Consider the following 25,254-nt stretch of genomic DNA (forward strand, 5'->3'; position numbering starts at 1 on the left):
TTATTTTTTTCCGTTTTTTATTTTAATTTTGGAAAGTAAAAATATTATTAGTCTTGATCAAATTTATCCAAATGCATATAAAAAAAATATGCTATTTATTTTAAAATGAAAAAAGGACGCATAAATATCAAAATAATACATGTAGATATATTTTAACGAACATATATACATTGTCTTTATATTTATACACATTGAAAACGAAAAAAAAAAAATAAATAAAAAATAAATAAAAAAATAAATAAAAAAATAATAATGAAAGTAAAATTTACAAAAAATTTAATCTAATAATTAAGATGAATAAAAATGATATGAACAATTTTTTATGTCAATTTGACTTTTCTTCCTTGGAAGATTTAGATCCATCAATAGGTTACAAACAAATTTGAAAAAATGTAACAATCCCATTATACTTATAAATAACGAAATGTGTGTGCAAATAATATATATATATATAGAGAGAGAGAGAAATATTATGAACATTTAACAATTTTTGCAGCTGATGGTTATCACATATGTTACAATAAGGAAGTACCATTTGAAATAAAAATAAGTGAATCAGAAAATGTTCCAAAAGAAATTGGAAATTTAGAAAACATAACAGTAAAATTATTAGTTTTAGTAAGTCATATGTTTATTCATACCAAAAAAATAATAAGTATAATATATATATATTTCCCCACATATTTATCATAAAAAATAATATATTGTTAAAACTGTTTTATAATTTTACTGAATAATGAGAATAAATATAAATTTTTTTTATATTTCTATAGGGTGAGGAATTAAATGCACAGAGTATTAAAATAGAGCTAACTAGCGAATCCGATTTATTCTTCCATTTTACTCAAATGTAGAAGAATAATAATATTTTATTTTCATCTTAGATCAATAATGTTATTTTTTGTTTAATCATTATATATCCATATTATGTGTACATATTTATTTGCATTTTTTTATCCTTTTTAAGAATGTAAATATTCTTACTGGATATTTTATTATTATTTTATTTATCTTATTCGATTTTTATTTTTAGAGTTGATGAAAACATATTCGATACAATGCAAGACAAACAAAAGCTTATGATAAGTTTCTCTGAATACTTGGAAGTTTTAATTAAAATGTTCAATTCTTGTGTCCGAGATCCCCAAAGGTAAAACTCAATTTTATTAAGACAACTATTCTTTAACAAGATTTATTCAAAAAGAAGTATATAAATACAGTTGTAATGTTATTATTGAAATAAATATTTATACATATATAATATTTTCTTACGTTTTTCATTATATCCATTTCTTACCGTTTATTAGTTTTTTAGCTATATTTACTATAAAGCAAAATGGAAAAGCCCAGCTTGATTTTATAAAAGTAGGCAATGAAAGCAAAGCAAAGAAAAGAAAGCAAAGCAAAGCAAAACGAAACAAAAATAATGCGTATGCAATATTTTACATACCCTTTTTTTTTTTTTTTTTGAAAGAATATGGAATACAGATTCATTGAACTTCTTGTGTGTGAATTTGTTCAATCCCCAGATTATATAATAAAGGAGAGTATTGCCTTTAGATATAATTTCATTAAATCGAAAAATACGATTATATATAAAAGACTTCAAGTAATTAAAACTATTATATATATAATAACAATTGCGACCCCTATATATTTATCGATTTTTATTTTATTATAGTCCTCATTTTAATTTTTTTATAATTTATTTAGGATATAAGTTTGCTAATTAAATCAAAAAATCCATCTCTTTTAATGCAACTTCAAAAAACAGCTAGTAAACAAATGGAACTTATGAAAAATAAAAAATATACAAATGATATATATAGCCCAAATAAGTGAAGTCTATAAATATGGATTAGTTATATTTTACAATTATGCCACATATGCAAATATATGGTATTTATAAAAATATTTTTATTTATATTTTTGAATGAATAATAATATTTCAATACTAAAAAGTTAATGACAATATATATACTTATAACACATGATCGTGTATTTCTGTTGCTTAATTTTTTTTTAAAAAACTTCCAATTATATTTTTAATTTATTGCATAAAAAAAAACATGATAATTGCTATTTTTTTTAAAACGGTTGGTTCATATACACCTCAAAAATATTTTTTAAGACATGATATATATGAAAAAAAAAAAATGTAAAAAAAAAATAACAGGTCATAGAAATTATTATAAATATGTAATCCTATAAATACACGTACAACATAATTATTAAAACATTTCATATAAATTTATGATAATATAATTACGTTCATGAAATATGAAAAAAATAATTTTTCTTTTTTATAAATAATAATTTTTCAAACGTTTCACTGGGAAGCTATTTAAATATGCAGAGAAAAAAAAATCCCAAAAAAGTGAAATAAAAAATTTAATAATATAATAATATAATATAGTAAAATAATAAAATAATAAAATATACAATCAGTCGCTAATAATGCTTTATTAGTTGCGAAGAGTTTGTTTTCCCAAAAAGGAGAAATGAAAAGAATATATTAATATTTTTGTAATTACCATTATATTGTTTTGCTCTTAATTTTATATACCACAGCTGCTCATAATAATTAATCAGTTTAATTACCAGTTTAATTACCAGTTTAATTACCAGTTTAATTACCAGTTTAATTATCAGTTTAATTATCAGTTTAATTAATCAGTTTAATTAATCAGTTTAATTAATTTATTTATTTGTTTTATATTATTATTATTACTATTCCATTTTGTGTTTTGGCCTTTACAGCTGAATATAACGAAAATCCCAATCTCAAAACATATATGGCCAAATAAATAAAGCACAAACACAATTTGTTTAGATATAATACATAGAATGCTAGTAAAAAATTAGGAAAATAAGTAGTAGATTTGGGAAATATTATCAAAAAAATATAAAACAAATCGATAATATATAAAAAAGTGAGAAAATAAAAAAGAAAGCAAAATAGCCAATTGGCTAGCTAAACAACAAAAGAAAAGATGAACTACAACAGGAAATAAATTATGATAACAATAAATACATCATTCGTAATTTATTCAAAATTTCAAATGATATATTCCTAATAATAACATAACAAGTGAAATGTCGAACCCTCAAAATAAGTCTAATTTGGGAAATTTCCCAAATAACCCTAATTTAGGAATTTTTCCAAACCTTCCAAATATGCCAGGCTTCCCAAACCTCCCAAACCTCCCAAACCTTCCTAACCTTCCCAACCTTCCAAATGTTGGACTAAATAATAACTCAGTGATAAATAATAGTTCATTTATAAATAACAATACAATGCCACTTCCTTTTTTACCAGGAATAATCCCTAATGTAAATCAAAGTTATGAAAATTTCAACCAACTAATACATCCTCAAAACAATAATAATATGAATGTTCCTCTTCCCCCAAGTAACCCAAATATATTAGGTGATATGATGAAAATGTATAATAAAGATTTTATGTTAAATAATTCAAATCAAATGATAAATAATAATTTAGTTAATCCAGCAAATAATATGCCATTAAATTTTATGAGCAACTTTAATATGAATAATCATGGATGGTGTGAAATGGTAGCAAAAAATGGAAGAAAATATTATTATAATACAATAACTAAAAATTCAAAATGGGATAAACCCGATGAACTTAAAACTAAACTTGAATTAAAAATTTCCCAAAATACAAAATGGAAAGAATATCTATGTAGCGATGGAAGGAAATATTGGCATCATGAAGAAAAAAATATAAGTGTATGGGATGAACCTGAAGAAATAAAAAAAATTAGATTAGAATGTGCGTCAGAGGAAAATGAAAATAATGTTAATACAAAAGATAATGAAGGAAATACCGAAAAAGGGGATAAACATCAAACATCTTTAAATGAGATTAAAAATGATACTACTATTTTGGGAAGTAATACATCTATTGTCGAAAATAGTAGTGATTATACAAAAATAAATATAGAAAATAAAACAAATTTCGATAGTAATAATAATAAAATAAATAATGAAAAGCGTGGAAATATGATAAACAATAATACTAATAATTCTGGAAAATGGATAAAATTTGAAAATAAAAAAGAAGCAAGAGAACATTTGAAAATGCTATTTGAAGAAAAAAATATACATCCAAAGTTACCATGGGAAAATGCTTTAAAAATTTTAGAAGAAGATAATAGATGGCAAACTTTAGTAATACTTACAAAAGGAGAAAAAAAACAATTATTTTCTGAATATACTAGCCAAGCTATTAAAAAATCTGCTGAAGATGAAAGAAGGAAAAGACAAAAATCTCGAGAATTAATTTTTCAAGCATTAGTATGTTGGAATAAATTAAATGAAAGAACAACTTATGTTGATTTTGCTACAGAATTTCATAATGAGGTATGGTGGAATTGGATTAATGAAACTGAACGAGATGAAATATTTCAAGATTTTTTAGATGATTGTAAACAAAAATTTAAGGAAGAAAGACGAAAAAAAAGAAAAGAAAAATCCGAAAATTTAAAAGAAAAGTTTCAAAAGTATGCAAATGAAAATAACTCATTAAAATGGGAAGATGTTCAAAATTATTTTAGTAACGATGAAGATTTTAATTCAATACATAAAATTGATGTTTTAGCAGCTTGGGAAAGTTTTTATGAAAAATATTATAATAATGAAAAAAATCAACTTAAAAAAAAAGTATTTCGAATTTTAAGAAAAAAAAGAGATTCATTTATTGAGTTATTAAATGAATATCATGAAAAAAATATTTTAAATATGAAAACAGAATGGGTTTTTTTTGTTTCTAAAATTTATAAAGATGATCGTTATACAGATTTATTAGGTCATCAAGGTTCAACACCAAGAATGTTATTTGATGAATTTACTGATACATTAAAAGAACAATATTTAAGACATAAATATTATATAAAATGTTCATATAAAGAAAATAATTGGACAATAGATGAAGATACAACTTTTGAAGATTTTGTTAAATTTTTTGCAAATACTCAAAAGGAATATAATATTCCTGAAATAAATATGAATTATATATATGAATCATTACAAAAAAAATTCAAAGAAAAAAAAAAAAAAAATTTAAAGCGAATTAATAAAGTAGCTAAATTCCTATTAAAGCTACCTGAACTTAAACCAAATATGTCATACAATAAAGTTATAAGTATAATTAAAAACTCAAGTAAATGGACAGTCATATCAGATTTATGCCCAAAGGAAGAGCACAAACTAGCTGCTTATGATATATGGAAATCAAATGTAAATTCAAAAAAAAGACCTTTATCTATTGAATCAATAAATTCAAATTCTCATAAAAATGGAAAATCTCAAAGAAAAAAAGATTCCTTAAAATATACTGATGACGATAATGATGACAATGAAGAGGATGACAAGCCATATTCAAAACATAGAAAATATTCCAAAGAAGATTCTGATTCAAGTGCTCAAACAATTGAGTCATTACGCACGGTCGACAACGTTTCTAGCTAGCCAAATCAAACAACAAATGATACCAAAAAAAAAAAAAATATATATTTATGTATATATAATGATGAACTATTTTGAAGCGGTCAGTACAATTTGTTTATCTAAAATTATAATTTCATCCCTTATGTTGATGCTTAAATATAATCTAACGATAAACACACAGTCAAGCAAAAACGAGACAAACATGTGGATAGCATTTTGTCCTATTTAACCAGACATAAGTTTGGTGCAATCAAGTACTGTCTCCTTTATGTTTTACGAGTGGATATGTATATATGTATATATATTTACTTATTTACTTCTTACTTGCTTACTTGCTTACTTCCCTTTTTTATTGATATTTTAGTTCGTCATCCATGAAAATAAGCACACCAGTTTTATTGCATGCATAAGCATATATTTCAAATTTAACAATTTTTAGTTTTATAAAAAGAGAGATATGTATTCGAAACATAAATACATAACTCACGATAATTCATTTAACAGCCTTCCTTATGTTTAATCAAAGTTGTTTTGTCTATAATATTTTAACAAAATGAACCATGATCATATATTAGTTTTATATTATACCATAGTTAACATTTAAAATTAATAAAATTTTTAACACATATATATATATATATATCTTTTCTCTGTATTTCCTTTTATGTTTCCTACATTTCATCAAAAAAAATATATATTTAATAATAGACAAACTGATAGAAATTTAAATCAGTATACCAAAACAATAAATAGAGAATAGTAATAGGGACATGAAAATGGTATTATAAATTATATTATTTTATCATCACTTGGTTATTCACCTCCATATAATTATCACTAATATATATATAACATACTTTCGAAAATGTTATTTTTCTTTCTACAAAACTAAATTATTGTTGTAGTTGGAAAACAAGTTTTATAACAGAAAAATCGTTATGTGTTTATATGTTTAGTATTTATATATATGTGGATTTATAAATTTTCAAAGGATATAAAAGAATTCGTTTTGTTATTTTATTATATTATTATTTTTAAAAAAATAGAATCGTTAGAACTCATGTAATATATTATGTAATTTTTTTTTTTTTTTTTTAACGTATTTTTTTTATTAAAAAATATAATTATATATGCGTAATAACATGTGTAATAAAATAAATTTCTATTGAATTTTTTTTTTTCTCGATGAAAAAAAATGAAAGTATAATACTAAAAAAAAAACAATTTGGTTATTTTCGTATTCTTTACAGAGAAAACTAGTACTAATTATTATATGAAAATGTTTTATTATTTTACTATTTTATTTATTAAGTAATATTTATACTTTTTCCACCCATTTTACCACATTTATAAATTATTTTTATTCAATTATTAAGAAAATACCTACAATGATTTTTTAATTATTATTAATTTTACAATATTTGTCCGAAAGCGCAAAAATAAATATTACAATATATATTGCATTATTATATTATTATTATTTTTTTCATATTCAATAATTGCATAATCAATGTTATTTTGTAAATTTGTAATTTTCAGTTTTTTTTTTCCTTTTTCATATATGATGAGAAATAAAATGCCATTTTGTACATTTCAACGATTTTCATAGGAAATTAAATTTTTTTAAAAAATAAAATGTGCACGAGCTCTCTCTTTTTTTTTTTTTTTTTTAAGTATTAACATATACGTGTATATATACATTTGTACACAAAATCTATATCTTCAAAAGGAGAATTACCGAATTTTATATTTATTTATTTGTTCTACACATTATTTTATTAATACATTATTTAATTTATTCCATACTTCATTGTTTGGGTATATTTTTTAATGAAAATTATAAGTATAAATATTTATTTTATTTCATTTCAATATCAAAATTTACACGTATATAATATGCGTGTAGTAATACGTAGTTAAAGAAAATATTTGTGGATATATGCATTCCGAATTTTTTATACTATTATATTATTAATTTTATAATATATCATAGTGTACTATTTATATTTAGTGTATAGTTATTTTAAAAGATAAAAATGCATACTATTATATATAAGTTTTTACTTAATTATAGAGTATGCTTTTATAAATGTATATATTAGTAATACGATTTTGATACATAAACGCATAGAACTGTATTTGATGCCATAAAAGATAAAAAATATTTTGTTAATAATTCAAATCATGAGATAATATAAAATGATTAAAGTTAATTCGGTTCAAACATCGGAGGTAAAAAAGAAAAATATATTATTTTTATATATATGAAAAGTTTGGAAATTCATCTTTTTATTACTATTAATTTATTTTAAAAAAATACAGCATTTATATATGCACATATATGCATATAATTATAATATATTAAAATATTATCATTGAATATATTTGAATTTATCTTTTATATTATTTAAATGAATACACAATTTTCTTTATTTCAGAGCCAAGGCCTAGACCAAAGTAAAAATGAAAATGAAAATAAGGATAATAAAAGCATAAGGATATATGCCGATGGTTAGAATAATCAAAATAAACAAATAAAATAAAAGGATACAACATTGAATAAATATAGATATATTATAATTGATTGTTCATACTATTTATTCTAATTTACATAATACTATTTCTAGCTATTTATATATTTTTTTTTTTCTTCATTTTTTAGGGATATATGATTTACTACATTTAGGTCATATGCGACAATTAAAACAAGCCAAACATATGGATAAAAATGTAACATTAATTGTAGGAGTTTGTAGTGATATAGATACACGAAAGTTTAAAGGTCAGATTGTTCAAACGCTAGATGAAAGAACAGAAACATTGAAACATATTCGATGGGTTGATGAAATTGTTTCTCCAAGTCCTTGGGTAATTACCCCTGATTTTGTAGAAGAACATAATATTGATTACGTTGCTCATGATGATATACCATATGCTAGTAATCAAAAAAAAAAAAAAAAAAAAAAAGGAAAATCATCTATAACTGTAAAAAATGTTAATACTTGTGAGGAACAAACTGATGATGTTTATGCTTGGCTTAAAAAAGCTGGAAAATTTAAAGCTACACAAAGAACATCGGGTGTCTCAACTACTGATTTAATTGTTCGTATATTAAAAAATTATGAAGATTATATTGAAAGATCTTTACAAAGAGGTATACATCCAAATGAATTAAACATTGGTGTAACAAAAGCACAATCTATAAAAATGAAAAAAAATTTAATTAGATGGGGTGAAAAAGTTACAGATGGAATAACAAAAGTTACATTAACAGATAAACCATTAGGTACCGATTTTGATCAAGGAATAGATATAATTAGAGATAAAGCACATGAGTTATTTAAATTATGGAGACATCATTCAAAAAAACTTTTAAAAGATTTTGCCAAATCATTTGATCCCATGTTTACTATTATTAGAAAAAAAAATAAAAAAGATAATTCTTCTACTATGTATTTATCAGATTCAAATATTTTTTTAAAAACAATGAAAGAACATGTAAAAATAAAAAAATCATTAAGTAATACAATAAATAATATAGATGAATATTATTATTCTGTTGACGAAGATTGGTCACGAGTTCATAATACTGTTTATAATGCTATAAATAAATTTAATCCTGATATATATAATAATGATGGTGATAATTATCAAACTTGTTTTGAATTAGAGGCATCTCTTAAAGATAAACGAAAACAGAATAAAATATTTTTGGACTGTTATAACGATAGTTTAACTACAAATAGTGATAAAAAAGTCGGATTTTCTATTCCGAAAAGTGAAAATTATAAACATGAATATAATTCAAACAATGAAAGTAATAAATCTTTCAATGCTTTTGGTAACACATGTAATAATGATAATGATAATAATAATAATGGTAATAATAATGGTAACAAAATAGATGCTTATAATGCAACAACATATCACGATATTATAGATGAAGATGAAGCATTTTCAGATTGTTTCCTTAAAAAAAATAATGAAAGTTGTGAAAATACTCAAAATAATAGTGAAGCAAATGGAAATGAAAATTTTGATAATAGTAATAATATATTTAATAATATAAATAAAGATAATAAAAATAAAAATACAGACAAAGATGGATACAATACTTGCGTTGAGAATCTTCTTAATGATAATAAGTATAACCATATTATAGTAAATAAAAAACGAAATTTAAATCTTTTAAATAAAATAAAATCAGTAAACACAATGAAACCAAATGAATTTAGTGATACAATAAAAATTTCTGAAGAAAATAAAAAAGTTAATAATGCAGATAGTAAATCTTTTAATCAAAATAAGAGTAATGATATAAATGATGATAATAATGATACCCATGAAAATGTAGTAGTTTATGCTGATGGAGTATATGATATGTTACATTTAGGACATATGAAACAGTTAGAACAAGCTAAAAAATTATTTCCAAATACAACTTTAATAGTTGGTGTTACTAGTGATAATGAAACAAAATTATATAAAGGACAAATTGTTCAATCATTAGAAGAAAGAACTGAAACTTTAAAACATGTGAAATGGGTAGATGAAATTATTTCCCCATGTCCTTGGGTAATTACTCCAGATTTTATTGAAAAATATCAAATTAATTATGTTGCTCATGATGATATACCATATGCAAATAATCAAAAAAAAAAATCAAAAGACAATAATTCAAATACCAGTAATGATAACAAAATTCAAGAAGAACAAACTGATGATGTATATGCTTGGCTTAAAAAAGCTGGAAAATTTAAAGCTACACAAAGAACATCGGGTGTATCAACTACTGATTTAATTGTTCGGATATTAAAAAATTATGAAGATTATATTGAAAGATCTTTACAAAGAGGTATACATCCAAATGAATTAAACATTGGAGTAACAAAAGCACAATCTATAAAAATGAAAAAAAATTTAATTAGATGGGGTGAAAAAGTTACAGATGGAATAACAAAAGTTACATTAACAGATAAACCATTAGGTACCGATTTTGATCATGGTATTGAAAATCTTCAAATTAAATTTAAAGAATTATATAAAATATGGAAAAATGCTTCTCATAAATTAATAAATGATTTTACTAGTAAATTAGATACTACTTATTATTTGGAATCCCTCCAAAGTTTTATGGATAATGATTGTGATCTTTATGATTATGCTAGTAGCAATTTTGATGATGAAACAAGTAGTTGAAAAATTACCCTTGACTTATTATGCACTTATAATAAATATTCCATAATATCAATTGGGAAGGATGAACTGAAATCTTTGATTTCCTATTTTTCCAACTTTTTTATTTTTGTACTTTGGTATTTTCAATTTGAAGATTTTTCTATAATTTTTTTTCATATTATTTCCTAGCCTATATATTTCCTTATTCAACCATTTACTAATTTATTTATTATTGTTTCCACCTGTTTGTTATTTGGTTTCAATTTTTATGTGCATAATTAAACGTTTCATTTATTTTACTTTTTTTTAAGATTAAGATTTTTTTTTTATATTTTTATGGGGCCTTCCAATATATGTATATATTTCCCTTTCATTATTACATATTTAAGTAAATTTCATGAAATATACTTTTTTTATTTTGTTCTTTTGTATTTTAAAGAATTATCATAAGAAAAATTGATATATTAATGCATTTTTATTTTTCTCTAAATTTAACACAATTTATTGATTGTCATTCATTTTTAAATTATTATTTAAATTATAATGTTTATCTTATCCATTATCATATCTCTAAAATATTTCTCTTATTATAAATACGATAAGCGAAAATAATCATGGGGTCAACATTTCGATAGTTATAATTTCATTAAGTCTTATGCTTGAAGGAGATTCATGCATAATTTATTTATTCAATTTTAAATTTGGATTATTTTTCCCATATAAAATATATGTCTACACACCGACGTCTTTTGATATCACATTATCAATTTAATAAAAAATGTTTAAAATGAAAAATAAAATTGTCACATTTTTGCATTAATTCTTACATATCAATTTTTATCTTTATAAAGAAAATATTATTTCATGTTTTTCCCCATTTTAATAAAACAAAATATCCTTATTTGGAAATAGCTAGTGTATATACACATTGACATTAACGCCTGTTTATATATATATATACATAATACATATATTTTTTGTTCTATTATTAACGATTTTAACTTCGTTAAAAATATGTTCACAAATAAATTGTTTAAAGAGACCTAAATAAACATGTAGCAAAAAATAGCTATAACTACATTTTACCCACTAGTTGTGTGTATATATATAAATATATATGTCTTTATTACACATGTTTTAAATTTTTATTTATTTTAATGTTTTTCGTCAAAAGTGAGCAACATTCTATAAATAGTGTAATAAACTATTTTTAAAATTATTAATTCTTTTTGTTTTTATATTTATATTTATATTTTTTTTCCTTATTTGTGAGAATTATGAAATTTTTTTTTATTCTCTTTTTTTTTTTATTGAAATGTTGCACAAAAATATTAACGTTAAGAAAAATAGAAGCCAGATTGGACCCTACAACTAAGGCAGATGGGACATTTGCTTCAAATGATTTGTTAAATTACAAATCTGAGATTTATTCTCAGGTGCGTGTATAGTATACTTTCATTTTGTGTATAAATATATGTAGCTTTATCTTTTTTATACAATTTTTTACATCTTACTCAACAGATGGAAAGGATAAAAGGAAATCGAGAGCTGTCGAACGGAATAGATTTGGATTTAAAAGAATTAAACGATCTAACAAATATAATAAATAAGACACAAGAAAAACAAAAAAGTAGTTTAATAAATTATTCTCAATTTTTAGAACAAACAAAATTATCATTATATAAAATTTTAAATGAATATGAAAATCGAATTAATCAAATTGAATATAATATAATGGAATTAAAAAAATATGATCCATTCATAGAAAAATTTAATTATCCAATATCTATGTATTGGGTAAAAATTGACTTTAATAATTTTGAATCTTTATGGAAATATAAAAAAAATAAAAATTATACTTCAATAATACAAGAAAATAATATAATAGATATAAAAAATAATATACAAACGATATTATTATTAAAACATCATAATATATTAGATGGCTATATACATGTTGATTTATTTCAAATATCTTCTTCTCCATCACAAGTAAAACAAATGGCATCTGGAATTATTTTTCATTTTTTAAATCCTCGCAATTTTAGAGTTTTAGAACTTTCTTTTTTTAACAATCGAGCTATCCTAATGGTGATTGAAGTTTCCAATAATGTGTACAAAAAGTAGGTCTAAAATATAATCCTATATATATTTATACTTTATTATATGAACATTCTTTATTCATATTTTATTGTCTAATTTTAATAAATGAATCTTCTCCTCTTATTTTTTCGCCCTTAAATAATATTTGAACAAACGATTAATTCAAATGACCATATTCATTCGTTTTGCCTTAAATTAATCTTTTTTCTTTTTTTTTTTTTTCTTTTTTTTTCTTTTTTTTTTCTTTTTTTTTTTCTTTTTTTTTGTACCAACTTTATAGAATAGCGTCGAGGGCGGTCACTGCGGAAAACAGCGAATTCAATTCATTGACACTCCAGTTTGATAATAAAAAAATAAATATTTTTTTAAATTACAAAAAGGTAATCGAGTTAAATGTTACAGTTGATAATGTTGTTAATCAATTTGGTTTGTTCACAAAAAATGGGTCAGGTGAATTTAAAAATATATTAACAGGAAATATAAATTTTGAGAAATTAATTATGCATACCCTTATGAATTCTAATGATAAAGATGTAGTAAAAGGATATATTTTAGATTCATTTCGTTTTTCAAAAAAAATGGAAATAGATGATCTAAGTGTTTATGCAATACCATATACCAATAAAGATTATGACACCCCTATCAAATTTGAAATTGATAATGTTTATCCTGTTCCTGATTCGAATTCTTATTATTATGATACAAAAATTAATAAATCCTCAAAACATAATAGTGATAATATTACTAATGAAAATAACAATACGATAGTTGAACAAGGAAATGATTTTTGCTATCCATATAAAGAACAAACTTATAATTTAGATGAATGGATTTGCCAAGGAACTTATAATAGAAAAAATAATACTGATGAAGGTAAATGTATGAATTGGAAAATTATTAATGAATATAATATTTATAGAATTGTATTTATAAATAATTACAAAAATAATAATGAAATAAAATCTAAATTGCTTTACAAATATAGTTCTTGTAATTCTGTATATTTGTCTGCTTATATAAAGTTAGAAAATAATAGTGAAGCTGGTTTGATATACAGATATGATAATGAAGAAAATATGTATATAGCAACAATATCGATAGTTACAAAACAATTAATATTAAAAAAATATAAAAATGGAATAGAACAAATTATTAAGACGAAATTTATTAAAAACATAAATTATTTTCAACGTATTCATATATTAATACATGATCAAGGTGAATTGGGAACTATTGATATATTTATTGATTCTGTCAAATTTATTAATATAAATAATCAATATTATTATAAATTAGGGAAAATCGGATTAATAGTTCAACAAGGATATGCCACATTCGACACATTTATGATAGAACCAACTACAAATAGGAATATCACCGATATTATTTCATTTCCCAATGAAATATAAAAATTATAATAAACTAAATTGATTCTTCCTTATACATATACAATAATTTTATGTTTTTTTCATATTAATATATCTTTATATATGTATATTACTTTGGAATGTCTACTTTGTCTTTGTGCTCTTCAATTTTATTAGTCTCATTTCCGATTCTCCTTTTTGTCATTTTTATTTTTTATAATTCCGTGTTTTCGATAACCATTACTAAACTCTTCGATAAATCCTCCTTTCTTGTAAAATCATTTTCGATACCATTTTTTTCTTTCATAAAATAAAATAAACCTATGCACATTTTTATTAAATAAAAAAGTGCCGAAAAGAGCAATTTTAAAATCTGTGAAAAAAAAAAAGGAAAAATATGGGAATTTTGTAAAAATGTGTAAAATATAATAGTAGCGATACAAGATAAAAATAAATAATGATATTCCTGGTAAATTTTTTAAAAACTAGAAATATAAATATATTTAAAGTTGTTTCATATTTAAAGCTGTTTCATATTTAAAGCCGTTTCATATTTACAGTTATAATAGCCCTAATGAACCCCAATCTTCGCATAACGATATATCCGCAAACGCTTAGAAATAAAAAAAACGAGTACCATACATATCGCGCGTCATTGTCTGCCCTATATAACAGGAAAGATAACACATAGAAATTATAATAAAATAGTCAATATCTCGATTAATAACATGCAAAACATATTTTACAACTCATTATAGAACGAATGCATGCATTTGTATTGTTACACTTCACATTGTTATGTTTCACATTGTTATGCTTCACATTGTTATATTAGTTTTGTACCTTTTCTTCAAGGAAAATATAAGGTTTGCACTAGATCTTAATCTTTCTTCAAAAACTAAGAGAAAAGAAAATAAATGGTTATATGGGAATAATTTTGAATATTTTTTTTATATCCCTTTTAAATTTAAAAAAATATGTTCATATGCATCAAGATAATAAATATGAGTAAGTTTATTTTTATCGTTTTTCCTTCGCTTTATATATTACTGTTAAATATTTCATTTTGTTTTTTCAATTTTTGAGAAGATTCCAATAACTCAGATCTTACGTTTTTCATTCGATTAATCTCGTCTATCATTATTTTTTTCGTGTCCTTTAAACTTTTGTTATCTGTTTTTTTGTCAGTTGATATAATATCACTATCACTTTCATTAAAATGGGAAAATAAAAAAATCATAAATTAATTTCTAACATGTATTATTAAATCTATGTTTTATTATGCATCAAATCGATATACATAAACCCATCTTTTGTTTTTACGAATTTTTTGTGTTTCTACCTTTTTTGGAGATTCAAGAAGTTATTCATACACAAACAATGAAAGTCCTTTTCGTTTTTTTTCCACCATATACTTAATCCTCTTTTATAACTTGATAAAAAAATAAAAAAAAAATAAATCAATATAATTTGTTTGTCTATATATGTGTTAATTGTATTTAAAACATATTTTCTTTCCTTTTTCATTATTCTTACTTTTCCAAATTTTTCAAGTGTTCCTCTAACGTGTCTTTAATTCTTTTTTCGTCGTCATCTTCTAAATATTCACAATCCAATATTTTATCATTACAATTTGAAATTAGTTGAGAGTAGTCAACTATTCGTTTAGATATCTTTCCCCTAAACTGGTCATTCGAATGGCGAAAAAAAGAGCGACATATTCATATTATATGTATATATATATATGTATGGGCTTATTTTGCAATTTTTTTTTTAGTATTAGCTTCATATTTTTTTTAAAAAATAGGGATTTTATTTAGATTTCTTTTGGAAACTTACTAGCAGATATGAATCATGGTCACTGAAAATCTGTTCATGCGAAAAAATATTCTTAAGATTATTATTCATCAATTCCATGTGGCTTATTATGGAATTTATTTTATTCATATTTTCTACATTCTGATTTTTTTTCCTTGAATTTTGTATAAAATTATCATCCATTTTTGTCTCTCCTATTATTTTTTTTACATAGTTATAAACAAAACATTTTCCGCACAAAATTTATTTATTCATTCGTTTATTTTTTAATGTTGCAAAATATGAATATATATAATTTTAGTATGATAATTTCCACGATTTGGCATATTTTTTTTTGAGGGTTTATCAGAATGATGAAATATTTTATGATTATACTTGTTATTTTCTCATGTTCCACAAAAAGGGAATGTGCAAAATATAATTTTTGTAAATGGAAAATTTTATTATTCTTATTTTGTCATTTTTTTTTTAATAGAATAAAAGTTATAGTGTTTATATTTTTTTTTTTTTTTAAATTTGCATTTTTTTATACCAGTATAAAATACGATTTTTATGCTTGTGCTACCTAAAATTTATTTTTATCAACTTGCTAAAATATTCAGCTGTAAACATTAATATTATATGGTATAAAAATAATATGCAAAATTATGAAAGAATTTTTTAAAAACATATATTGTTAAATATTAGTATTAAACATATGTTAGACTAATATGATGTATATATGGACATAAACATGTATATTCGCTTTTAATCTCGTTTTAGTGTTTATTTTCTCATTAATAATCTCAGAATTTTCTAAAAAGTATTCTCTAAAAATTTCACAAAAATAAACATTTTATTACAACTTATTTTTGCGAAAAGCGTTAAAATTTTTTGATAGTTAGATTGGTAAAAAATAATAAAAGTAAAATAAATTTGAGCTATATTATAAACTTTATCAATGTGTTTAATTTATTAAGCTGGTAAAGAAAGAAATAAAATTTGCATACATAAATATTTTTATATGATAAATAATTAGTGGGAATCAATAATTATTAATTACAAAAAATATCCATATATTTAGGAACCTGATTATACATAGAATTTTTTTAAGACATCTAAAATAGTTAACTACTAGGTAACTTTTATTTTTTCATCCTTTTGGCATACTATGTATAGTATACCATACACAAAAAATTAAAAAAAATTAACAAATGATATGAATATTCACTATATAATGTTGTGGATATATTTAAAAAAACGAAGAAAACGTAGAAAACGTAGAAAGCGTAGAAAATGTAGAAAAAATAGAAGCAATATGAAAAAATATGGAATCAATTCCCATCCCCTTTTAAAAAATAAATTAGGGGAAAGGGTCTTTCACACTTATACTGCTAAAAGCATAGTCAAATAAATAACTCCCATAAACACAAATAAGTAAAACAAATGAAAAGAAAATATGCATATAGGTACATTTGTATCGAGTCTAATTTTCTTGGCATTAAATTAATCACATTTAGTTTCCCCCACATTTTTCACAATATCATTATTTGCGGGAGGTATATTTATTTGAGAATTTTGTGAAGTATTTTTCGAAGGGTTTTGAGCAGAATCATCTCCTTTTTTACTTTTAAAATTAAAAGTATCAAAATTTAATATGTTTTCCAAGTAAAATAATATCCTTTTTTGTACAGATGCATATTTACTTAAACAAAATAAATAATCATTTCGATTTATGTGAGGATTAATAATATCATCAAATTGAAAAATTGTTTTATTATTGTGTCTCATGTTAGGATAAAATAAATTATTATTTTTTTCAACCTCATTTATATTACTACCCTCATTTACGGAGTTAATATTATTTACAGATGTCGGTACTTTTTTTATTTTATTTCCCATTTCAACATTATTATCATAATATTCATCATATAATCCCCCTATATTTTGGGATCCTCCTCTAATAGCTTCCATTGCTCTTTTATTTTCATTGATCATCTCATCTAGTTTATTTTTTTCATAAACATAATTATTGTCTAATGTTATTTCATTATTTTCTATCATATCACTAACACCATAATCATTTCCATTATTTTGTATATTACAAATATATCCATCACGATTATCTCGACGTGTTTGTCCCATATCCTTGGAAAATTCGTCTACAAAAATTGGCATATTTTCTCTTTTCACTAAACCTAAAGAATTCTTATATGTTTCTAAGGGTGGAAAATTAGTAGTTTTATTATCAAAAGACATATCTTCATTATTGTTTTCTTTTTTTCTTTTTCGTCTTTTCTTTTCTTTTTTGGTTTCATTTATTTTTTCTATCATATTTATTCCCTGGTTTTCTCCGTCTACACCACCATTAATTATTTTATCACCATAGCTTGTTGTTAACGTATTTTTATTTGTGTTACTAAAAAAATTTGAATCTAAATATTTGAGATCAGTACTTTTTATATCGAGCTTTATTGGTATATGTTTTTTTGTAGATGCAGGATCATTGTCCATATTATCATTATAATTTTTTTTTAAATTTGATGGTGGGTCATCATTATGATCATTTATTACATAAGACAAATCACAATAATAATTTAGATCATTCACATTATCCATTTCATTATTGTTAATATATTTCCTGTCAATCCACAATCGATTGTTTCTTCCTCTTCTTTTTATTAGTACAACATTTTTATACTCATTAGGATTAATTTTTCGAGAACTGTACATATGCTCAGAAAAACTGGAATCTTTTATAGTGTCATTTTTTTTGTTTATTTTTCTACTATGTATAGAATTATGATTATGATTATGATGGTGATGCACATGATTATTGTTGGCATGCAAATTTTTGTAATGTTTGTCTTTTTTGAATTTTTTATAAATTTTATCAATTTTATAATCTTTAAAATAGTCCCACATAGGGCATACATAAGTTTTATCTTTTATTTCATTTTTTCGTTGATCAAATAAAATTGAATTAAGCTGTAATAATAAAAGTTTTTTTTCATCTCGTTGTTTCATTTTTCTTAAAATTCTATCTAATCTTTTAAAATCTTCTATTAATTCCTGCATTTTAACTATAACTTCACCATTTTTTTTTTTATGTTTTCTTAATGTCATTTTTTCTTTTACTCTTGATCTAAAAACTGAATAATGGGATAGTATATTTTGGGCATTATTCCAAAACATACGAAGTAACGGTCTACCTAATTTTTTCCTTTTAGCTTTCCAATATGTATGAATATCTTTTATTATATTACTTTTATAATTTATTTTTAATTCGCTAGCTGCATTTAATGCATCTTTTAAATTTATCTCTTCTTTATTTTCTGAATACCCAGTTAATTTTTCAAATTTGTCCATTAATTTACAAAAATCATCATTACTTACATGTATATTCATATAAGAATTTAAACTTTCTAAAAATATTTCATCTTCTTTTAATAAATCATAATGTATTATACATCCATCACTTAACCTAATTCCAGTAACTTGATCTCTATATAATTCATATCTAATATAATGTGTCGGTTTTTCAAATTTCGTTAATTTATAATCATCATTTTCACATATTTTAAATCGAGGAATTGCTATATCTCTTCTTTTCTTTTTTTTTTTCTCATCTTTTAATTCGCTGTTTTCTAATAAGCTTTGCATTTCGCTTATCTCTTCATTTGTTGGGTTATCATTTTTTATTAACTTCTTTATATCTTCGCTCGATTTTATTATTAAAAATTTTTTATTTATATCCAACCCTTTGCCCTTAGCGGCTTTCCCGTGATTTCCCGCACTCTTTGTCATTTTTGAAAAAAAGTCGATGGAAAAAAAAGAGGAAGCAAAGAGACGTAGCAAAAATGACAAAAAAAAAAACAAACACAAAACAAAAAACAAAACAGGTTATGATACAAAATTAAAAAGTATATACAACAAAATCAAAAAATCGAACAACAGAAAACCAATTTATGCAAATTATTTTAGCATATTACTCTCCATAAATATACATATAAGTAGTTTATACGTATATATAGTTTTGAGTATGTAAGTGATCTTCTTTCTTTGCTTATTGCCTCTTTGCAGTGTCTCTTCCATTTACGTGTAACAAAGTTATACAATATATATTTATATATTGTATATACTATATATGGCCACGTATTCTCCAACGCTTGTATTTCTCTACTATCTATAGACGTTTTTCTGTAATAAAACTTGCATTATTTTTGTAGGTCTTCATTAGTTTATTTACGCTTAATCAAAATCATAAAATCAGATATTTTCACGATATGAGAAAACATTTCTCAGCATGTACATCGTTTTCAAAAACGTGGCATATCACCACTATATATTAAAATGGGGCCCACGCATATGTAATCACATATACGTGTGTGCGTATATATTTTTTTAAAGCCTATTTAATATATATAGGCAATTTTATATACAATTTTCCGTACCAAATGGAAAAAAATTATACATATTTTTGCATGCCCATATATATTAAAAAGTACACACACATTATATATATAGGTATAAACGTATATAAGGAGAAAAGGCTATATTATTTATAGCGTATTCACATGTGTGCTATATGGAAACTTTAAATTCCTTTTCGGCTTTGTATTATGTGCATATTTATATCATGATATTTTGGAGAAATATAAATATATTGATTTATTTATATTTTATTTTTTTTATGTTTTTATAAAAATTTTGTATTATTTATACAATGATATACATATTAGTGGATAATATGCATATATATTTTTTACTATACATTATATACATATATTACATGTATATGTATACATATGAGTATATATATATGTATTTATTATATAAAAATTTTACATTATTATAAATTAAAAAAATATATAATGGTTATTTTACGAGTTTATTATTCAAATATTAATTTTGTAATTTATTATTAACAAAATATGCTTTTTCCTCCCTTAAAAGAAGAGGTAACACTATAATATTCATATAAAGAATATAATATTAATATAAATATGTATTAAAAAGGCAATATTTTTATTACTTTTATTGTACTCGGCCCGAATGATTTTTCTCCCAATAAATTTGCCCCTATTTTTGCCTTGTAAGTTTGTTAGCATATTAATATTAAAAATTTAACAAAACTGTACATAATATATTATTAATAATGCGCAATGTTTTCTTGTATATAATGAACAAGCCCACAAATAAAACTTTGTTATTTTTTATGAGGTGTTTACCTTTTTTAATTACATTTAATTATTAAAAAATATGTATATTACGAAATAAAAAGGGAATTATGGAAACATAAAAAAGCTATATTAATGAGAAGTTTTACAAAGTTATTTTATTTTATTTTATTTTATTTTATTAATTTTTTATTCCCTCAGTAAAACCAATAAAAATTTATCTCAACATTTTTAATAAAAGCAATCCAAAGTAATTCACATAATAGGAATAGTAATATATCATATAATGATGTTAATTTTTAATATTTTGGGAAAAAATAATGAGGTCATTGCAATATTTTAAGAAAGCATCATATAAAGGAAGTATTATTGGGGAACTAGCTTATTTTTTTAACATTACTCTCTCTTATTATTTATATATTTTTTTGGTTATATAAAATTCCTCATATTATTGGGTTATAGCTGTAATTATTATAGGGGCATGACATGGGCATATTTTCCATTTTTATTTCCCTATTTATGTATACATATATCTTCATACAGTATATTTTGCAAGGTTTTTTTTTTTACTGTTAATTTACCTTTTTATCGTTTTATGTAGCACATATTAATTATATAAGACATACTAACTATTTATGGGTTGGCTTTCTTTTAATAATGAGTCATTACAAAAAAAAACGTAAATGACTGTATGGATTTATAATACAAATTATATACACGTAAATAACAAAATATGTTTTACAGTGATATCTTTTAAAATAATAAAACTTGATATTTAACAACATTAACAATATATAGTATGTCTTTATATCATTTATTTAATGATATAACATTTTTATATTTTAATCATATTATTATAATATGAATAACATGTTTTTATTATATAATGCCTATTCGGACAAGTGGTTCGCAAAACAAACAAATAGGTAACATACACCACAAATATATATACTTTATTATTTTTAATAAATCGGATATATATATATATATATATATATATATATATATATATATATTATAATTCTAAATTATTCTAAAAAATAACAAACGAGATAATAAAATACCTTTTACTGTTAATGCTGTTTGTTGCATACTAGCCAAACATTCTCAATATATTAATTTGTGGCTATCCAATTTTTTATTATATTTTTTGCGTTCAATTTGTTACAATAATTTCGATGTAATTTAACTCTTCAATATATACAACGTTGAATGTTTTTGGCACAGTTATAAGCATTATCCTTGTATTTTATTATACTGGATTATTATTCTTTTTTTCTTAAATATTTTATAATTTTCTTTTTTAATCCATATATTTATAAATTAAAAATTGCAATATTTTAATCTAAATTAATGAAAAAAATATATCATACATTATACATATGTATAACTGCTGAAGAAACTTTTCATGGGCCTTCTTTTATCAACCGGTTCCGCTATGCTTATAAATATTCACCTTGCGCATTTGAAAAATAAAATTTGGAGAAATTATAAAAATAATTTTTATCTCTCCAACTTTTAATATCTTTATTTAAATTATATATATGTGTATACTATGCACGTTTGTATGAAAATACGGCTTATTTTGCAATGTATACTTGCATGAATAATTTGATTTGGAAAAAATTACCAAGAATATATTTAGCTATTTGAAAAATAGTTATATCACAATATATGTATACAAGAACATATATATAGTGACATATAGGGAGCATATGCATAGATAACGACATATAATAACACATCAAGCATGCCGAGAAAACCCGCAAAAAAAATAAAAAATGACGATGATGATGGAGTAGCTCCAAAAAGGAGGAAAAACAAAGAGAAACAGGAAAATGAAAAAATTAATAATTCATTGGAAACTGAAACTAATGTAAAAAATAATTTAAATAAAACAGAACAAACTGATAATAATATAAATGACAAAACCGAATCACATAATAAAACAACCAAGAATAATGAAAATAATAATATTGATAATACTAGTGACAATAATAAAATTAGAGTATGTCCTTATTTAAGAACAATAAACAGAAATTTGCTTGATTTTGATTTTGAAAAATTATGTAGTATTTCTTTGTCCAATTTACATGTATATGCATGTTTAGTATGTGGCATATATTTTCAAGGAATCGGAAGAGGAACATATGCATATACACACGCATTAGAAAAAAACCATTATGTTTTTATAAATTTAGAAACTTGCAAAACTTGCTGTATTCCTGAAAATTATGAAATTCATGATGCTTCATTAAATGATATAAAATATTTTTTAAAACCTGTTTATAATAAAGAGCAAGTAGAACATTTATGTAATAATTTAATTTTAGGAAAATCTTTAGACGGTGCTGATTTTTTTCCAGGATGTGTAGGTTTAAATAATTTAAAGCATACAGATTATTGTAATGTAATTATACAGTTATTATGTTGTATTGTACCTTTAAGAAATATGTTATTATTATATGAAAGTAAGCAAAATATTGCAAAAAATTTAATAGTTGTTTTAGCAGAATTGCTAAAAAAAATATATAATCCAAAAAATTTTAAAGGAGTTGTATCACCTCATGAATTTTTACAAGCAGTAGGTATTGAATCAAAAAAAAATTTTAAAATTGGTACAAAAAACGATCCACTAAACTTTTTTTTATGGATTATTAATAAAATTCATAGACATTCAGAAAAAAAATTACAAAAAAAAAAAAAAAATATACCCAATCAAGCAAACAAACAAAATAATCTAATAGCTAATAACAATATTTCGAAAAACGCGCATCCCAAAAATGATGAAGGTGAGAAAAATTATACAAGTACTAAAAAGGACCATGACAAGGAAAATAACAATGCAGAACAAAATAAACAAGATACAAATTATGAATCGGATAAAAGTAGTAGTCATAAGAAAAAGAAGATAAAATGGATGTATGATGACATAAATATTATTGATTATTGTTTTGATGGAGAGTTAATTATTAAAACTAAAAAAACAAAAGATGATATGACAGAAGAAGGTACACACTATGATGGAAAAAATGATACTACAGGAAGCACTAATTACATTGCCCATAACCAAAATGATAATAGCCAATATGAAGATGATAATGAATTTAGTGAAAACAAAAACTATATATTTAAGAAAACCCCATTTCGTACTTTATCTTTAAAATTGCCTAATCCTCCAATATTTAAAAGCACAACCGAAAGTAACATAATACCTCAAGTATCTATTTTTGAGTTATTAACAAAATATGATGGAGAAACAGAAACCTTTTTGTCAGATAAAGCAACCCCAAGTACATTAATTATTTCAAAATTGCCAAAATATTTAATTTTTACCATACAAAGATTTTCAAAAAATAATTTTTTTACGGAAAAAAATGGAACTATTGTTAATTTTGTTATCAAAAATCTCGATATGAAAGATTATGTACATCAAGATTATCTTGACCAAAACCCAGTAACAAAATATAATTTAGTTGCAAATATATTTCATAGCGGTACTGTTACTAATGGCTCATATAAAATACATGTTTTACAACAAGCTACAAACGAATGGTATGAAATCGAGGATCTACATGTTATTTCGATTTTACCACAACTCGTTTTATTGCCAGAATCATGTATTCAGTTATATCAGCGTCAAGATGTTCAGTTAAATGGAGAGATACTATAAGTTGTATATCATTGTCTTTAACCTTGGTTTACTATATTTAATTTGCTTTTATTTTGCCCTTTTATTTTTTAGTAGTATGCTTGCAAGGCTACGAGCATGCATTTATCCTATAATATATATATATATATATCTACGATTTACATAATTTATTTTTTTTTTAACTTGTGCGAATTTTTATATTTGCTTTTTATCCTCAATATGCATTGTTTACCAAACATGTGGTTAATTTTATTTGCATTTGACCTCGCACAGTTACATTTTTCTGATATTTATGTGAATTTTTCTATATACACACATGTGTACTTATTTCTTTTATTATTATTTTTTTTCCCAATTTTAACGACGCTAATGCAGTATAACAAAATTGAGAACCGTATAATAATTGTGAACAAATTATAATAAATAATATGCATTAAAAATGGAACGAACGAATAATAGCATGAAGCAATTCATAAGTAAATAAGTATATAAATAAAAGAACTTA

The 25,254-nt window shown here is 22.7% G+C and overlaps 7 protein-coding genes across 7 annotated transcripts; 5 read left to right on the forward strand and 2 right to left on the reverse strand.

The window, feature by feature from the left end:
- Positions 1-293: 293 nt before the first annotated feature.
- PY17X_1416600 (SAS6-like protein, putative) lies at positions 294-1,842 on the forward strand (the record flags this gene model as incomplete). The annotated part of the gene is made up of 7 exons (XM_022957474.1): positions 294-369; positions 497-618; positions 774-850; positions 1,034-1,150; positions 1,308-1,365; positions 1,475-1,609; positions 1,714-1,842. The coding sequence occupies 7 exons, from the start codon at positions 294-296 to the stop codon at positions 1,840-1,842; spliced, it is 714 nt and encodes a 237-aa protein (XP_022812861.1).
- Positions 1,843-3,096: 1,254 nt separating this feature from the next.
- PY17X_1416700 (uncharacterized protein) lies at positions 3,097-5,493 on the forward strand (the record flags this gene model as incomplete). Its single annotated transcript, XM_726138.1, has 1 exon — positions 3,097-5,493. The coding sequence occupies one exon, from the start codon at positions 3,097-3,099 to the stop codon at positions 5,491-5,493; it is 2,397 nt and encodes a 798-aa protein (XP_731231.1).
- Positions 5,494-7,671: 2,178 nt separating this feature from the next.
- Positions 7,672-10,671, forward strand: PY17X_1416800 (choline-phosphate cytidylyltransferase, putative; the record flags this gene model as incomplete). Its single annotated transcript, XM_022957475.1, has 3 exons — positions 7,672-7,704; positions 7,911-7,983; positions 8,135-10,671. 3 exons carry the CDS (start codon positions 7,672-7,674, stop codon positions 10,669-10,671), a joined length of 2,643 nt encoding a protein of 880 aa, XP_022812862.1.
- Positions 10,672-11,927: 1,256 nt separating this feature from the next.
- PY17X_1416900 (conserved protein, unknown function) lies at positions 11,928-14,162 on the forward strand (the record flags this gene model as incomplete). The annotated part of the gene is made up of 3 exons (XM_022957476.1): positions 11,928-12,086; positions 12,172-12,773; positions 13,034-14,162. 3 exons carry the CDS (start codon positions 11,928-11,930, stop codon positions 14,160-14,162), a joined length of 1,890 nt encoding a protein of 629 aa, XP_022812863.1.
- A 172-nt stretch (positions 14,163-14,334) lies between these two features.
- On the reverse strand, positions 14,335-16,121 carry PY17X_1417000 (protein transport protein SEC20, putative; the record flags this gene model as incomplete). The annotated part of the gene is made up of 7 exons (XM_022957477.1): positions 14,335-14,493; positions 14,679-14,784; positions 14,964-15,018; positions 15,171-15,328; positions 15,463-15,552; positions 15,657-15,805; positions 15,960-16,121. 7 exons carry the CDS (start codon positions 16,119-16,121, stop codon positions 14,335-14,337), a joined length of 879 nt encoding a protein of 292 aa, XP_022812864.1.
- Positions 16,122-17,423: 1,302 nt separating this feature from the next.
- Positions 17,424-19,724, reverse strand: PY17X_1417100 (conserved protein, unknown function; the record flags this gene model as incomplete). Its single annotated transcript, XM_022957479.1, has 1 exon — positions 17,424-19,724. The coding sequence occupies one exon, from the start codon at positions 19,722-19,724 to the stop codon at positions 17,424-17,426; it is 2,301 nt and encodes a 766-aa protein (XP_022812865.1).
- A 3,123-nt stretch (positions 19,725-22,847) lies between these two features.
- On the forward strand, positions 22,848-24,770 carry PY17X_1417200 (uncharacterized protein; the record flags this gene model as incomplete). Its single annotated transcript, XM_726321.1, has 1 exon — positions 22,848-24,770. One exon carries the CDS (start codon positions 22,848-22,850, stop codon positions 24,768-24,770), a length of 1,923 nt encoding a protein of 640 aa, XP_731414.1.
- Positions 24,771-25,254: the final 484 nt, after the last annotated feature.

The sequence above is a fragment of the Plasmodium yoelii genome (genome assembly GCF_900002385.2).
Source record: "Plasmodium yoelii strain 17X genome assembly, chromosome: 14".
Taxonomy (NCBI): domain Eukaryota; phylum Apicomplexa; class Aconoidasida; order Haemosporida; family Plasmodiidae; genus Plasmodium; species Plasmodium yoelii.